General features: G+C 45.7%; 1 protein-coding gene across 3 annotated transcripts in view; it reads right to left on the bottom strand.

Annotated features, from left to right (window-relative positions):
- Nucleotides 1–7,340: 7,340 nt before the first annotated feature.
- The window catches only part of ACOT11 (acyl-CoA thioesterase 11), a 34,813-nt gene continuing 24,085 nt past the window's right edge, over nt 7,341–18,068 (bottom strand). For 2 of the 3 annotated variants that reach the window (XM_078867739.1, XM_078867738.1), the window contains exons 11-16: nt 14,047–14,113; nt 12,320–12,403; nt 11,899–12,032; nt 11,299–11,430; nt 10,099–10,228; nt 7,341–9,398 (exon numbers count right to left, since the gene is read on the bottom strand). In XM_078867739.1, coding sequence (XP_078723865.1) covers nt 9,267–9,398; nt 10,099–10,228; nt 11,299–11,430; nt 11,899–12,032; nt 12,320–12,403; nt 14,047–14,113 — 679 coding nt within the window. In that variant the 3' untranslated portion in view covers nt 7,341–9,266. The remainder of the gene's footprint in view (nt 9,399–10,098; nt 10,229–11,298; nt 11,431–11,898; nt 12,033–12,319; nt 12,404–14,046; nt 14,114–18,068) is intronic. The other variant, XM_078867740.1, reaches the window with a different exon arrangement.

Raw genomic sequence — 18,068 nt, forward strand, 5'->3', positions numbered from 1 at the left:
AACATAAACATTCACAGGCTAACGTTTCCGACAGGTCCTCAGAGTGAAACATTGGCTTTTAATTCGTAAACAAAGTAGACGAAAATATCCGATATTCCCCCTTTTCTTTACCTGTGGGTTAATTCCAGAATTCATGCCAAGCGGTATGGGCACTTCCATAACCACCCTGGATATAATTTTTTTGGTTAATTTCATAACACAGGGGATAGGGTTACCGGTAGACTGGAAACAGCCCCCCAAATGGCATGTATCCATCCCTGGAAGCATGTTAGCCAAACTAATCGAGGCGCACAGAGAGGCGATGGCACTTTGAACTCGGCAATGTCGCGTTTTGTCATTGCACTCGGCCACTTCTGTGTCACTACGTGGGCCTCGTGCGGTGGACGGGAGTTCTCCAGCCATGCTGTTTAATGGGTGGTTTCCCATCAACAAGTTGTGTGAATGTCCAATTCGTCCCTCGGTAAGGGGGGAACGTCCCAACCACATCTGACACAACGCAGTTGCTTCACAACGACAGTGTCAAGATGGTGTTTGTGTCGTTGTTATTCTGTGTGAGCGCTCACGATTTTGTCCCAATGTTTTACCCATTGTGAGCAGTGATCATAGGTGCTCGCAAACACAACTTGTCCCAACAGTCTCGAAGGCTGTGGCTAGAATTGTGTCCTTGCATGTGTTGTGCGCTGTATAGGTATCCGGTATATGATGGGGTTGTGTGTACACGCGCACATTTAATAGGATCGCGGGAAGCCTCTACTGACCTTAAAACCGGGGCTGACCAACCAAAGATATTTGCAGCACACGTATCTAATCATAATTTAAACAAGTGATAGACTTAAATTAAAACATCCTAAACATCCCATAAAATGAACTTTGCTCACCACAATCACAGGTTGCACTGTACAAACGGTGCACTGGTTAGCAAGATAAATGTCTTTACTCTTTAATCCCTCGCAAAATAATCCGTGATGTCTATTCCTGGGCAGATGCAGCCATGCTAAATTTCCTTGCTGATGCCACTGCTGCCAGAAGAGGCCTCCAACTAATTGAGGGAGTCCGAGGCAGCCCCTCTAGAGGGTACTTGGCCTCCTACTGCACACGAGCCAGAAGTCTTGGAAGAGATGGGAACGCCGACTCTTTACCCCGCCACACGAGCCTGCCGTTAGTTAATAAAGGGACGCTACCGTGGCAAAATGTTAACTCCCTCACCCGCTATTCAAGAGGTCGTGGGTTCGATCCCGATCCTGACGCCGGAATATTTGGAGTTTGCGTGTTGTTTCCCCGTGATCGCGTGGATTTTTCTCCGGGTCCTCCGGTTTTCCCCTCCACATTAAGTAAACGTGCGTTTAGAGGATTAGGCTGCTACGAATTTCCACATGGTGATGATCCACTTCCTTCAGCTTTCGTTTGTGGCCAGGTCGCTTCTGACAAATAGCTATAAAGCTCAGTGGGCCTTACCTTGTAAAATAAAAATAATAAACTAGTTTGAATCATCAAGTTTGATGTAACGTCTAAACCTGAGGATATCTCTTTGACACTTTACTAAAGCAGTGTGGTTTGCATATCCTTTGAGTCTTTCGGTAAAGTCACGTGGCTTTACCGAAAGACCCAAAGAATATGAATTCCTGCAGTCACGAAAGCTTTAAGTCAATATTCAGTGTGGTATGTTTATTCGATAGGCAGAGGCATAGGCAGAGGATGACAATTATCTTGAGTCTCGGTTTGAACAGGGCCAGGGAGTCTACATAATGGATGGCTGTGGAAAGGAAATTCCAGGCTCTTGGGGCAGCAGAAAAAAAAAGAGAGCCATCTCCCACTGAGTGAAGGTTGACTGGGACAGAGAGTGCGAGCAGATTGAGGTGAGAGGGGAGAGGTAGGCAGGGGCAATTTCGTGGATGATCTTAAAGATGCGCTCTTGACATTGCTCCAGGGTTTAATCGGGAGCCGTGGCAAAGATCGGAGTATTGGGTTGAGGTGGCCTCGTTTAGGGGTGCGGTTGAGAAGTTTGGCAGTGTAAAATCCCTCTGGAGATGAGGGATTTGGGGAGGCCGTAGAGGAGAGCTTTGCATTCGTTAAGTTGGGCCTGCCACTGATAGAGAAATGAGGTCCTGTACAGGTGATACCTGTGTCAAGAGAACGGGAGCCCGGAATAAATGACAAGTCCAAGGTGTCACACACACTTCAGCGTGATTGATGCCAGAGTTTAGAAGGTCGTGCACTCTCAAACCGAAGACGTCAGTGAATGATACTTCTATTGTATAACATTTACCTAGAGGAAATTAGAACCATTCCAAGATGAGACTGTTCCCGGGCAGGATGTAAGACAGGACAATGAGGGAAGGTTCAAATAACTTGCAAATTCCAACTATACAACAATATTGCTGCCCTCTCCACTCTGAAGGGAAAATGTCAAATATAACAATATTAAAATACAGCCCTTTGTCAATTCACTGCCAGATGGCCTCCTCTCCACGACACTAGTCACGGGGCCTCTTTGACCATACTTCACCATTCTGATCAGTGCGGGTTGGTGAATGGGGGCCAGGACTGGTTCACATTTCATTCACCAATGATGTTAGCAGTGGCCTCAAATCGATTTGATAGTGTGCACGAAACCGCAGTCCCACTGTTCCCCGCTTCCCAGACTGTCAATCTATATACAGTGTATTCTCCTATACGGGACTGTCCATAAATGACGTCACGCAATTTTGGACGATATTTGTCCCCCCTCCCTTCGTCACACGGCGTCACAAAAAGTCAGACCCCCCCCCTCAAATATGACGTCACAAAGCTCTGCCCCCCCCCAAAAAAAATATAAAACATGCTTCAAATCGCTTTAAACGATTGTCATTGAAGTGCGTATTTAATGTGGCGCTGCACTCTGATGTTGTAGGAGAAAACATTTAATAAAACGTCTATTTAATTCAGTAGAACGTGTTGTCTATATTTATTTAAAGTTGCGCATTTTGAGTTGACGTCACATGTCTCACCCCCCCCATCGTAACAAATGTCTGACCCCCCCCCCCCCCCCTAGGTGCGTAACGTCATTTATGGACGGCACCTAATGCGGTTGTTGAGTTTCTAAAGAACACCGCGTTACGGAAAAATCGCGTTATAATAAATAATATAGGGGAAAGCACAGTCCGCGATAACGCGTGAGATGCATAACGCAGCCTCACAAAGACTGAGGCTTGTGGATAGCGTCTCGAAGCATCCAGCAGCATCCCAATGCCTCGCGATGATGCTACGCAGAGGCAGCCTTGTGACCGCTGTATTCCTACTCGTGTGACGTAGTTATGTTCACTCATTGGCGTTATATCCAATTCGCATCCGCGTTATGCAAAGTGTTTCCTAATACATTCATCGCGTTATATCCAATTCGCGTTATGAAAACACGTGGCGTTATAGAACAGACGAATCTGTTCTGTATCTCCGCTACATGGAGTATTCATCACACTCTGTTTTTTCTCGGTAAAGTCACGTCGGTAAAAAAGAAAATAAAAATTAATTAAATCACGACGTTTCGGAGGCAACACAAGCTTCCGTCTTCAGGTGGCACCGTCACAGCAAAATGACTGACTTTACCAAAAAAAACAAAGAGTATGGACCCTTGCAGTCACGAAAACTTCAAATCTAGAATTATTCATCACACTCTAATTATAGCTGTGTTTTTGCACCAATGCAGTTCTTAAGTGTTTTTGTTTTATGAACACCTTTTGTTTCTCGCGATTATGTTCTTCTTGCCAGTCGTGCAGCTGGATCACACTGTGTGGTTATGTAGGCGTCTTTAGAACACACGTGTTATTAATAAAGTGCAGTGTTCTGCATGAGCACCACCCCTTGGCACCTCATATCCCCCTTTTCCACTGGCATGGGCCCTCACAACCAAACCGTGATACGTTGCCTCACAAAACAAACCGAATGTAGTTCGGGGGCCAAGCAGGGCCAGGGTCATTGCGTGTGATGGTCAGTGCTGTGGTTCAGCTGCTGCAGTGGAAAAAAAAACTAGAGCCACACCGGGTTGGCTCGGCATGGCCACACACACACAACCTCTCATCTCCCTTGTGGATATTTGTTTATGCATAGCAAGTTCCTCCACTTACTGGAGAGACTTAAGCGGTCCCAGTTGTATGCATTTCCACGAATCCTGCAGTAAACAAACAATTACCCCAAACTCACGGTGTTTGTCGTGGTACGGTTTTTAATTGTGCGTGTGCAGCCAGATGTCTCGGGCGGGAGGGAGTGCTTCAATCCAAACATTCATCAACATTCTTGCACAATCCACTGCTGGATGAAGGCTTCCCCAGGCCCTCGCCACCTCTCACGACCCCGCGATATAATTGTCCACCCGGCAGCCGCACAGGAGCCAATTGCATCGCTCCGTCTCCTCGGAACGCCGCGTCCTCTAGAGCGTGCCCCGAACCGTGGCTGCCACTCCATCGCTATTCTTGACCATTGGCGATCGTCCCTCACGGGGGGATCATGGTCTGCCCAAGCCACCCACGACAACCCTGACACAAGCTCGTCCCTGCTGAGCCTACGAGGTCTGAGGAGATGGGGCACATTACGGGTGATTTGGTCACATGCATGAGGTGAAACAAAAAAAAACAGGCGACAGTTACATGGGTTGAATGTTTACTTTTTTTTTATTGCTGTTATCCTGACATGTTTCAGGTCTCGTAAACATAATTCTTGTTCTTACCTTTATTCTAAAGACGTAACTTTCTAAATTCAATAAAGTTGCTAGGTTTTACTTTTTCTAATCCAATGAAACACGCGGTTATTAAGCAGACATTCCACAGCGGCTCAAGGGAGACATTCTAACATGAGCCAATACAGCACATCAGAGGTGGGACAAAGTCATTGTTATGCAAGTCCAAGTCGAGTCGCAAGTCATCAAATTCATGACTCGAGTCTGACTCGAGTCCAAGTCACATGACTCGAGTCCACATCTCATAGGTGGGACAAAGTCATTGTTATGCAAGTCCAAGTCGAGTCGCAAGTCATCAAATTCATGACTCGAGTCTGACTCGAGTCCAAGTCACATGACTCGAGTCCACACCTCTACAGCACATACATCGTCCCTATTTACAAGATATCCATTTATATAAAAACAAGTCATCAAAATTTACACCATTGGTACCTCATTTGCCAGTAAAAAATATGATAATTGTTTTTTTACCCTTTTATCTGGCAACAAAACTGACACCTTTTTTTTACGAGGAGTCATGTTTGCATATACAAACATGACTCCTCGTATATGCAAACATGACTCCTCGTAAAAAAAAGGTGTCAGTTTTGTTGCCAGATAAAAGGGTAAAAAAACAATTATCAAGTCATCAAAATGTAAAGGAGCATTATTTTGATCTCTACTTAAACATTCTACTGTAGTATTTCGCAAATTTCATTTTCCCTGACCAATATAACCATTGTTAATATGCAACAATCCTCACTTTGTGCCAAATTGCACTATTTCTATCCCTTATACAACTTCATTACAATTTACATCAATGGCCTATTGACTTGTAATGCTTACACATCAGGCGTCGAAGCAGTTACACTTGTTATCACACTACCCTCTCGTGATATGTATCTAAAAGTCGATTATTGCACTCGGACATCTTAAGCGTGGAAATATTTTCATTTTTACAACAATAATAATAATACAGCATTGAATCCGGCCGCACTCTGCAGTCAAAGCCATCTCTAACTAAGCGACGTGTCCATCCATAGAGTCAACCCCTACTGGAACACTCCTGCCCAATTGCAGGCCGGTACTGCATGCACCCTGAGCCACGTAAGGACGGCTGCTACTTGGGGCTCCCCTCAGCTGGACTGCCACAAGGCATTCGAATGGTGGAGATGGGATATGATGCCAAGGCGCATTTGAGTTGCCGAGGCATTTAAGCGATGCCCTATAACAGTCAACTCATGAACACGCAAATCGTTATGCCACATTCCATTAAGCAATCAGCTCCTGCCCCCTACCCTTTTGGCCACGTTTTGCAAATGGGGAAAGTTGGCAATGCCAGTGTTTGACGCGGTCGAACTCCGACGTATCTGGAGTCAACACTGTGACTCCGTGTGCCGACTTGAGAAAAACACGCCGATGCATAACACACCGAGGAGAAAGAGAACATCAGAAACCGGCCACCATATCTCGCAAAGTCTCGCCAGTGCGCCTCCACTTCCGCCGTATGGAGATAGCTAAACGTACAAGGGTAGAATCGCCAAGTTACTGAACAAGTAGATTCACAAGAGCCCAATTTACAAGAACACAGAATCAACTTGTCAAAAGTCGACTTTTACTGAGGCAAACATTAAAAAGGTCATTAAGCCTTTGAAGATGTCCATCTGAACTAGGCAGTTGTGTACGTGTGGGATGCAAGCAAGTGTTTACGAGTTCATAAAAACTCAACTATTACAATGTCTCATTCCCTTCTGGAAAAATATAATCTGTGAGACTTCGTTAAAATATCTTTGAAGGGAATATGGGGATTTCTCCACAATGGTGTGAGAAATATATACTTCATGTTAGTGTTTCCTGAAAATAAGTTCACAACATTTTCTGATGTCATTATAAAGTACCATGTATCTAGAAGGACTTAGAGGAAATGTGCCTGCTTTTAATAACGCGATTTAAATTTCACAAAGATGCGCAATTAATCTCATCATCATTTGTGGAATTTTGTGCAGAAAACAGAGGCAGCACGCCTCTCCACGTCACTCCGAATGCATATTTACAACAACAGCAAAATGATCCGCATCAAGAAAGCAGGCACGTGTACACGATGCACGGACGATATCGATAACAAATTAGCGTGAATATTTTTTACACCGTTGCCAATTTTCAAAACCTCAAATTTCTGTACAACAGCCCTGGGCACTGCTGTGGCTACAGTGACAGCAAGGCAATACTGAAGCAATGATTCCCTCATAAGGGATAACGTTACGTAACAGTGAATACGTTTAAAATGTCACATTACAATCAGTGGCTAGATCTGGCTCCATCAAAGTTGTGCGTTCGACATTTTTTTACATTTTAATATCCAGTGTGTGGCAACATATTTTCCTTGACAAAGCACAGCCTCATTTCATAAAATAATCCACAAGGCGTCAATATACTTAATACACGATGCATCCACCGGATTCCCACGCCTATAACATCTCAATAAAAAACACACGCAAAAAACAATTAAGCAAAAGTAATGTCTCGACTCTACCGATGGGCATTAGCAAAAAATATATGTTCATATTCTTTGGGTCTTTATATCACGACGATTCGATCGCAACACAAGCAATCATCATCAGGTGAAAAACCTTTAAAAAACCTGATAACGATTGCTTGTGTTGCGATCGAAACGTCGTGATATTTGTATTATTTTTTCTATCTACGTGGCTTTACCGAAAGACCCAAAGAATATGAATTCATGCAGTCACGAAAGCTTTAAGTCAAGGCTATGTTCACTTAACAGACAGTTGGTTTAAAGGCTGCGGTTGTCATCGGGATGAGGTGGCCTGGTGCCTCGCGTTCTCTCGGGTGAATAATTGCTGCCTTAAAAGTACATTACAGTATTAAGGCCATCCGGCAGCAGTGGCGAGAGCGAGGAATTGCAGGGATGCACTTTTAGCTATTTCAGTATTAGAAGTGTACATTATATGTCCGAAGTCTTCCGGCCAGGAAGCCGATGGGAGCGGTCGTTGGGGATGGACATGGAGGTAGCTGTGTATGTGTGTGAATATAAACACAGCCTCTGAACTTATGAACACGTCGCTGAAATCTTAATCACGTTACCTAAAGTGCCTGTGATGGTCTCGCTTGGACAGTCTAAATTAAAAATTAAAACATTCTTTATTGTGAACGCCGAAGATATCGGCTGTTAAAACTTGACAGGTTCCCTAAACTGTTATTCAGTCACCTTCATTCTATTTTTGTAAACGTGAAAATATGTTTGTGTATCTTTACCGATTACTACAAAGTGTGTATTTTCACCAGTAATTGCCACGCGGCATGCGGTGTCGTCTTTGGAGGCCGGGTATCAACAACGGTGCGATTGTTGCACGAGCAGGGGACCCTGGCAGAAAGGGGCCCTCTGCTGGATACATTCATGTAGGGGCCAGAGAGCCGAGCAGGGGCCTTCTCAATATTTGGGTTATGCATTGCTACAGTAGAACTCCTCTTATCCGTGATCCTAATACCCACGAATCCTATTATCCGACAAGCCCTTCTATGACACACGATGCCAGGATCCCACACTGTATTGTCAAGGGCCCACCAGACAAAACACTTCATAGCCTTTCAAGAGAACTAGCACCAGTTATTGCCTTTGACCTGAACAGAAATTGCCATAGTATTGCTAACTTTATTATGATTATTTCATTTAAAAAACCTACGTTCCATTTTGAGGACATACAGAGGTGATGTGTAATACAGCACACAAGGGCTCGACTCAGAAGGTGCCTGAGTAAATCCGGCAAGCTGCGATTATAGCAAGGTCCGAAATGACAGAAAAAATTTATTTACAAAATCTAAGGAAAATATAAGGAAATGCAGGTGTTCTCCAGAGTTAGCAATGATGTGGGTTTGGCAGCGGTTGCTAGGGATTGCATCATCACTCCCACTACACCAGCCAATCAGTTGCCAGGAAGCAACCCGATGCAACATCGCTATCGTAACGTCGCCCATGCAACGTGGTCGCCATGACATCATCGCCCGGTGATTTATTGGTTTCCTTTTTTTCACTATGACAATCAACCGTCGGGTAGTCCGAACCACCAATAAGCTATCTCCAAATTATATAATTGCCTAAGTCGTTCTATATTCAGGCCCCACATCTTGACCTCGTGGTTTTTACTGTACTCAACTACAATTAATCACCAGCACGCATCACTAACAATTACTAAATCCGCAGATGGGACTCGTTGCAAATATGAACTGGAGGCACCAAACTCCCCTTGTTTCAAACTGCATGACGTTCATCCAAAAAAAAATTGCACCGTGCATTTGTCTGCATCACATTCCACGAGTTGTGGAAGGATCCGGTCTTAAGTAGTCCGTGCCGCTGCAGCTTCCGGCTGCAATCACTTCCTCGATTCTATTCACACAAACCACGTTTGAAAACACCCACCGTCGCCATCATTGGGCAAAGGCCAGCGACAAGTCCTCTCTCTGTGGAGTCGTGACTTCTGTGTCTGCGAGGTGCTGGGAGTCGGGGGCTTACAACCCGTCGTGCCTCACACACGCCCCGACCCGGACAGACGCACGCCGATCACAGTTTGGAGTTGTTCTCCAGGAAGGTTTTGCAGGCCAGGAAAAGTGCATGGGACTCAACCGAGAGGCCCGCGATGTCCTTGGAAATGTACGGCAGCACGGCCGGTGTGGCTTGGTTGTAATAAGAAATCTGCAACACGGACGGAGAAATAAATACATCAATTTCAAAGCTCATTTCTATTCAATTTAAAAATTACATTCACCCCTGTTTTACCCAGGAAAGCCTCACTTTAGTCTCACGACTCTTTTTTTAGTAGGGTCCTGCCAACTTTTCTCAGTAAGGAGGCAATGATTGCCATGTGTAATGCCAATTTATTAAATGAATAACAATTACATACGGTTGATTGATATTATGATATTCATGAAATAATAAGAGAATCACTTCCGGAGAGCTGTTAACATTTGGAATAAATCAGCGTGCAGTGGACAAGGGAGTCCTGGAAAGAATCGACATGGACAAAGTCTCAAGGACACGGAGTCAGGTCAAGAATGGGAAGCTACAATATTCTGGTCAGGTTACATGGGGTGAATGGTGACTCTAACACTCGAAGGTGCTAGGGGAAGGGGAGGACCTTGATCTGAGGGGAGTACAAACAGTGAATGGGATCGAAGCTCAGGTGAAAAGTGACTGCAAGGAGATTTCGTCGAAGGAGAAGGTTGTGTGCCAACAGCCCACAATGCCACAGGACGAGAACAGGAAGCCTGTGAGTGTGTGCTGGGTTTTGGATTTGTATTTTAATAATTGCCGAGCCCCCCGTGTCATTAACGTCAAACAGTCAGCAACAAACGGCACGCTCAAAGTGGTAATCGGCAAGAGTGTGCGAGCGTACCCGAGTCTCGCTGCTGTTGAGCTGCTGCACGATGAAGCCGGCGCACAGAACCTCGCTCCGCGTGAAGTTCGGGGACGGCGGCGCCGCCGGGAGGGTGACGGAGCGGAAGGCGATCACGTACGGGTCCCTGCTAGAGAGCGCAGGACACGGTGAGCAACGAGGAAGCTCCTCGGCGCACGGCACAAGACGCCGCGATCGCGTGCGGTCTCGTCAAATGCCCCCCCCCCCCCCGCCGCCCCCAGGAGGCAACGCCTCACAGGCTGCGGAGCAGAACTTGCACCACGCTGCAGTTTGTACATTCTGATCACAGCTGTGCGAATTGTGGCCAGGATGAGCCACAAATGGGCGCTTTTCAGTCCCACACGGCGACGCGAAAGGGACTCAAGATATAATAATAGGGTTTTTCCCCTTTTTTCTGGCAACAAAACTGAAACCTTTTCCAAGGAATCATGCTTGTGGTCAAAATGCAAACAAAAAACACACTATGATAGTATATGCATTGTCCTTGAAACTGATTGGTTCACACCAGGGATGGCTTTCTCTTGAGCCTCGACCCAACTGGTGCTAGACCAGAGGACGCCAAAAGCGTCTAATGATGATGAGGGACTCAAGATGTTTTGAGTGTGTGATACTGCGTTGTTTATTCGGCACGTGACCATTAAATTATTGATGATGAGGATAATTATAATAAAATCGACCTACGATAATAGCACACGTATCAAAATACATATGGAAGAATGAATTACCATTTATACAGATGGTACGTAATTTTAATAAGTTCTCTTTACTTCAGCTAATGGAACAAAAGAAAAGAAACAGAGAATACAAACAAGACCATACAAAAGGATGGAGGGAGTTTGGGCCAAAGGCCTGCCATGAAGCAGAACAATCGAGAAGAAGAATAAGAAAAAGCCATGATGAATCGACTGTTGGATGAAGGCCTCCCAATGCCCAATCGGTCATGTTGGGCTCTTTGAAACATTCTTCACCATGCTGGACAGTGCTGGCTGTGAGGGTTCAAATATCAGTCGCCACGGATGGTAGCCGTGGCTGGGAATTCCGAACCGAGGTCGTAAAACGCCGCGATAACAACTGCACTGACCACCGTGCTGACCACTAAGCTAACCACCGAGCTAACACTGTTATTAGAGATTTGTATTTCGCTGCATCACAGACAACGACGACGCCGACGTTGCTAACCTGGTCTGGCAGGGCTGGCGGCGCGACATGAGCACCACGAAGTCCTGGGGCCTGAGGCCCTTGCGGATGGCCAGACTCTCCACGCTGTAGATGGCATCATCTTCATCCGCCGCCTGGATCAGACTGCATTTCCTGTACAAAGGACGCAAACGATTGTTACTAATAGACGCGCGCGCGCATGTTTGTAACGCGAACAGTTTTAGATTTAGATGTCGATTCTCGCGCACGGAATTTTCTCCAGCACTCGATTCAGAATATACACTTATCTCTCTAAGCGTGCATGCACGGGAGGCGGTGGCGGAATGGTTAGCGCACTGCGCTACGAACCCGGTGACCCGAGTTCAATTCCCACTCACGGCCAACATGGTGACGAATATATTTGAACGGGTCCTGGGCCTCCTCTAGGTCGACTTAGCCTTAAGTGAGTGCCTGGCACGGCGTGTGTAAACATTGCCAATGGGGAAATACATTTGGTTGGGCGCGGTGCTCGCCAGACCACCCCCTCGTGCACCTTGCTGTCCGCGTGCTCACAGCACTTGCCCGAACAGTCTGTTAGGGCTGCACGGGGGTTCTTTGTCTCTATACATGCGTGGGACTCACTGGTAGTGCTTGTCCCAGGCGGCGCGGTGCTGCAGATCAGAGAGCAGGAGGAAGGCCTGCTCAGCAGAGACGCAGGCACGCATCTCGATACGGAACGACAACAGGCCGCCCTCCTCGCAGCTGTACAGCTTGATCTGCACCGTCACGGCAGAGCCACAGCACAGCGTGTGAGCAGTCACACAAGCCGTCACTCGCCGCTCACCCACCAGACACAGATACTCGCTGCTCACCGGTGGCCACGCACCACGCACTCACCAGACGCTCACTCACCAGATGCTCACTCACCAGACGCAACAATCCGTGTGGTTCAATAGAAGGGGTTGCCCTCGGTGCGTGTGATGTGGACTGAGCGGCCGTGGCACGATATATCAGCCATGACTACTTTGTGTTTAGGATGAATCATCCGAAACGAGCACCTTACCCCATTCTGGACGGAAACGAGCTCCCATGCCCCTCGGCTGGCCAATAGCGTCAGAGCCAAGACGTTGTTGAAGCTCAAGTAGACCTATGTGTGAACGCATACACACACACACGCGCGCACACACAGAAGCTTACATTACTCAGTACATCCAGAACACATCAAGAAAACCGGTTTTTTTTTCGTATACAGTAACAAAACCCACAACCGCCAACTCGGACAAAGTTTTATTTATCGGACAAAAAAAGGATTGGAACCGGCCACTTTCAGAAGGTAAGAGCCAATCCCCGAGCTTCCTCGACATTCAACATCGAGTTCGCTAGAACTGCATAAGGAGCGGACGATGACGTGCCCACCACTGTTACCCCATGAGTTGTGCCTGCCCGTGGAATCCAGTCAAGATCAAGTCCGCCCGTTTAAATTCAATCAAGAACATTCTGAAAAGAACATGAAGAGCAGAGATAAAGATCCTCTGTTTAACCGCACAGCCTATGTGGGGCAAGTGTCGTGACAGCTTGGACAGCACAATCTGTCCGGCGATACGTCTCCCCATTGCTTGTTTGACACAATGTACCTGGCACTTGTTGTAGGGCATGCTGACCTCGGAAAGAGCCTGAAGTTAAATAATAAACCACACCTTGTGTTTGCGGTGGAACGGTACCATGGTGAAATAGCGAGGCTGCACCTTGTCCCTGGAATCCCAGCCATTGCTAACTTCACCAACTCACACTGACCAGCGTGGTGAAGCGTGGTCAAACAATCCCCCCCCCCTCCCATTCCCTTGGGTGAAATAACCACCCTTTAATTGGAATGGCACGAGGAAGCCTTCATCCAGTAGTGGCTTTACAAAGGACGGGAAATTATTTACATTACACTTTGTATAATGGGGACACTGCGGTTGCGAGATGTTATTTCCCTCACCTGGTATACAGGAGGTCATGGGGTCAATTCCGACCCTGACGCCTGTATATTTGGAGTTTGCATGTTCTCTCCGTGGCCGCGTGGATTTTTAGAACATTTGGCTGCTATAAATTTCCACATGATAAGCCACTTCGTTGAGTTACCAATTGTGGCCAGGTCGCTTCTGAAAAAGAGTTCTACAGCTGAGTGGGCCTTACCTGGTAAAATTACTCATAATACGCTATGCAGAAAGAACATTTCCCGAATAGTCGCCTAACATACATGTTTTCTTTTAATGCCACAGTGTTATTGACGAAGTGTTGAGTTATTTTTCTGAATACTGGCAAGTAGGCCACTGTCTACAGCGAAAAAACAGAGTCTGCATGGATCAATTGAAAACCTGGCCGAGTGCATCGAGAAGAGCGGGAAACGACGCAGTAATTAAGTGGTAGGGGGTAGTAAGGAGTTGGTATGGATGAGCGGAGATTTGATGAAGGCAGGAAGGGAGAGTGGACGGTATGGGGTGTTTTATTTTTCGATTTAAAGCTTTCGTGACTGCAGGGATTCATATTCTTGGTTCTGTCGGTAAAGTCACGTAGAAGGGAAATAATAAAATAATAAAAATAAAACAATAAAATAAAAATTCTCACGACGTTTCGGCCACAATGCAAGCAGCCGTCCTCATGTGTTTCTTCCTCAGCTGTTTCTTCACCTGAGGACGGCTGCTTGCGTTGTGGCCGAAACGTCTTGAGAATTTTATTTTATCATGTTTTATTTTCATTATTTTATTATTTCCCTTCTACGTGACTTGAACGGTATGGGGTGTGTACCTGGTTGCTGGGGTCCCAGGGAACAGACAGCGGCACTTCGTTCTGCTTGCACGACAAGATGTACTTCCTACGAAGGGCACATTCAAATGGGACAAATTACAACTCATTGAGACGTCTCTAATATTTACTCAAGACAGAACCCATTGAGAATCGGCATCTCTTTTGTATCAATGGTCTACTTTATTAGCGTACAATAACGCGATAGGTGTCGCAGCCTTTTCTCGTTTACACCAGGGGGTGAGACAGCAGAATGCACGAGGGAGAAAGGCGGATCGTATCGCTACTCATTCTGTTTAGCGTTCAGCGTCCGTTTACAACTTAACGCTTGCTGCGTCGTACCGCCCTCCACACGCCACGAGGTGGAATAACTGCTGCCCCGGCTCAATTACAGGACAGAGTCGCGTACGATCCACCCTTGTGACAGAATATACGTGGGTGATGTGCCATCAGCAAGTTATTTTTAACCACACGAAGTGCTCCATATTTAGGAGCCAAGGGGCCTAAAACTCATTGGCACTGCACAGGAATCCACAGCGCAGCGTGGAAACACTGCAAATTAAGTTCCTTCCCATCTCAGTCAACCAAATGTATATCAGAAAATCTTCAGATATCGATAGATAAGGCTAAGATTTTGTTATGGTAATTGTTTGTAAAATTCATGGCCGAGATGCGGGGGGGGGGGGTAATCCACGGAGCGGTCACTGAATAATGTACGGTGGTGCCACATCTAAACATTCACGGATTTTTTTGGACTGTCAGCAAATTTAAGTAATGCTCTAATGAAATAAAATATTAACTTTTATATGGACAGAAGTCTATTTTGTCATGCATAATACTAAAATGTATATTATTATGAAATATAGCTCATAGTAACTTAAATGCTTTACAACAGCATTATTATTGTTTTACTCCACGCTAGATAATCCTCTGGAAGATGATATCACAGAACTACAACCGAGATCGCTTAAAATGTCGATTATAATTATCCACACTCCGTCATGTCACCAGCTAAAGAGAAGGCTGTTGCATGACAGTGATATGCAGCAAAAGCTCCGCTTTTCTACAATACACTTAGAATGTTCTACAATTAACCGATGAGTACCTCTGTAAAAGAGTATATTTAGTTTTTTTCTTGAAACGTTTCATGTTCTTGGATAATTTGGTGCACCATGAGTGTAACTCTCAGATTAACCGGCACCGTCCATTCTCCATGGATGCCGGGTCACAGAGCTTTTGCCACACATTTTAATCTATATATATTAAAGTAAATAAGTTGTCTGTTTGTGGCTTTGTTTGTGGGTTTGTGTCTGTTCGCGCGCTTGCGAACGATTTACCTCTCCAACGGTGAGGTTTATGTAAAGAAAAATATCCAGGTACCAAACCGTAAGCCCCGCAGTGAGCAAGGGCTATTCCGCTATTCCTTTTTCACTTCCGTCAACTTTTAATTTGTTTAATTAGCGATTTAGTGTGATTTTTGTGCGCTTATCATCTATTTATTTATTTATGACGCGTGCCCAGCCATACTAACTCACGAGCCTTTGGTGGGCGGGGGGGGGCCATGCCAAGTCGCACACCTTCAGTGGGAGTGAGGGGGACATTTTCTTTCGCGTAAAAAATGCTATAGAAATACACTAAACGCTGAGCTTAAATCTTCACTGTGTGATGTCCCCCCCCACCCCGATGCATGCAGTTACTACTATATACAGTCGCTAGATGCTACCACTACAGGCCGTAGATATTACTGCAGAGCGGCCGGGGAGATCGTGGCTGGGGGAGGGTCAGGGATAGCAGCCCAGCCCCAGCCTGCCAAGGTGCCACCTCGGCCGGCTGGACAATCTAGGCGAGGCCGGAGGCTCTGCACGGGATTAGGCCTCACCACGACACTCTGTCAGGTGAGTACTTTGTGCTATAGAGTCGATAAATACTGCTATAGAGTCAGCATGTACTACTGTAGTGATAGCAGGTACCACCACAGTCGGTATGCACTGCAGTAATCATAGTCGGTACCACCACAGTCAGTATGCACTGCTGTAATCATAGCAGGTGCCACCACAGTCAGTATGCACTGCTGTAATCATAGCAGGTACCACCACAGTATGCACTGCTACAGTGAAAGCAGGTATCACCACAGTATGCACTGCTGTAATCATAGCAGGTACCACCACAGTCAGTACGCACTGCTGTTAGATTTTTAAGAGTAGTTTTGAAATATTTTTAAGACCCGGGCGACGCCGGGTACTTCCCGCTGGTTGTCTGAGACAAGCTGACATTGTTCATGCCGAGAGCTGGAATTTAGCCAAGTTAAGTGCAAAACCAAAGGTAGTACTTTCTTTATTTCAATAATAAAATGACACGGCAATAAATACGTTATGACTAAACAACAGTGTACATTGCAGATTTTTAAAGTGCATGCGTTCAAAGCGATATCCTTCAATACATGTTTACAGTGTCCTAATGGCGGTACTCCGGGTACCGAATAATACAAAATGGCCGAGGCAATTAAATATTGTATTTCTGGGACACTATTTTTTCCAAGGGTGTACTTAACTCCGCGACTGGGGTACCAATCAATCCGAATCAGTGCTACTCTGCGATGTCGAAATGCAGCGAGGACGATTGCGCTGAAACCCTGAACGCTCGCGGTACGTACCACAGTGCATCGTGTACAGCTCGTCGAGATGAGTCAATTGCCGCATCGCCGACCATCAACAGACTAAAAATGACTGCATCACGGACATTATGCGAGAGCCGGGGTACTATGGTACCCTGGGGTACCGCCATAAGTCAAAATTTTACCGCCATAAGGTTCACTTGTATACTTATATGGGGGGAAGATATGAGGACCTGAACACATCCCGATCCCAGATATTCTGACTGCTGATGAGACAATGGATGTCGAAACCAGTCCACAGTTAGCTTGTGTTGAACCAAGGCTATTGAGATGATGCACTGCCAGAAGACCACGTGGGCTGGATGGGATGTGGAAAAAAAGTACTTTTATATCCACGTATTTTTTTTACGGATATTTATTTGGTGAGCAGTTATCCTGCTCGTGTAAGTTATCCAGTTCGGGTTGGGTGGTTTGGGACGCTTAAAATAAATTGGGGATGTTTAGAATAAAATGTGATTTGTTGATAATCTTGATTCTTATTTTGTTGCCAAGGTGTTCTGGTGTAGCAAGGTGGCAAAGGGGATTGACCTGGAGGGGTTATTGAGGAGGGGGTCGTGGAGATTCCAATGGTGTAACAAAAATATTCTGAGCAGTGGTGTAAAATGTAGTTTAAATTTATGCCAGGATAGTCCCTGTTGTCTGAGGCCTGGCAAGCTTGCTTGGAAGGTGAAAGTGTGGTAGAGTTAATTATATTTAAGAGTGTAATTATTTAGGATTCCAATTTTCGGATCATATCGGGCATCCTGCACAAAACGGGGATGTAGTAGGGTCATATTTCACCATTTTTTGCCGTGAGACAGATAGGATCCATGTAGGAGAATTGTTATAAAGGCCAAGTGGTGCTGCACTAATGCCACAATACATGTGTCCAAATTCCATCCCATTGCGTGGTCAAAAAGGGAGTTGCAGTTGCAGTAGTCTACAGGCCTCATGGGTTTGTTCCATACAATATTTTAATATAATAAATTATAATAATATTTTAATCTCCCGCAATTGTCTTGGTGGGGCCTGGGTTAGATACTCGATTTAACAGTGCTGCGGTACGGTAAGTAAGGTTTCTTTCATTGCTGTTCACTGCATTTCTAATTTATACATATTTGCGAAAGTGGTGCTTAAGGTACGTATTTCCAATAAATAAGATGAATATTATATTACGTAAATATATCTTTCATTGAGTGATGAAGGTAAATAATGATCACCGTAACAGGACAAACTCACAACAAACGTAACACAATTCTACTCTTGACATTCTGCCTCCACGTGTGGTAACACTTCAACGTACACAGTGTGCGCGTGTGCTTGGCCACATGGGGTGAGGGGACAAGGTGAGGTGGTGAAATAGGAGTGGGGG

This window comes from Lampetra fluviatilis, chromosome 24, assembly GCF_964198595.1.
Source record: "Lampetra fluviatilis chromosome 24, kcLamFluv1.1, whole genome shotgun sequence".
NCBI classification, from domain to species: Eukaryota; Metazoa; Chordata; class Hyperoartia; order Petromyzontiformes; family Petromyzontidae; genus Lampetra; species Lampetra fluviatilis.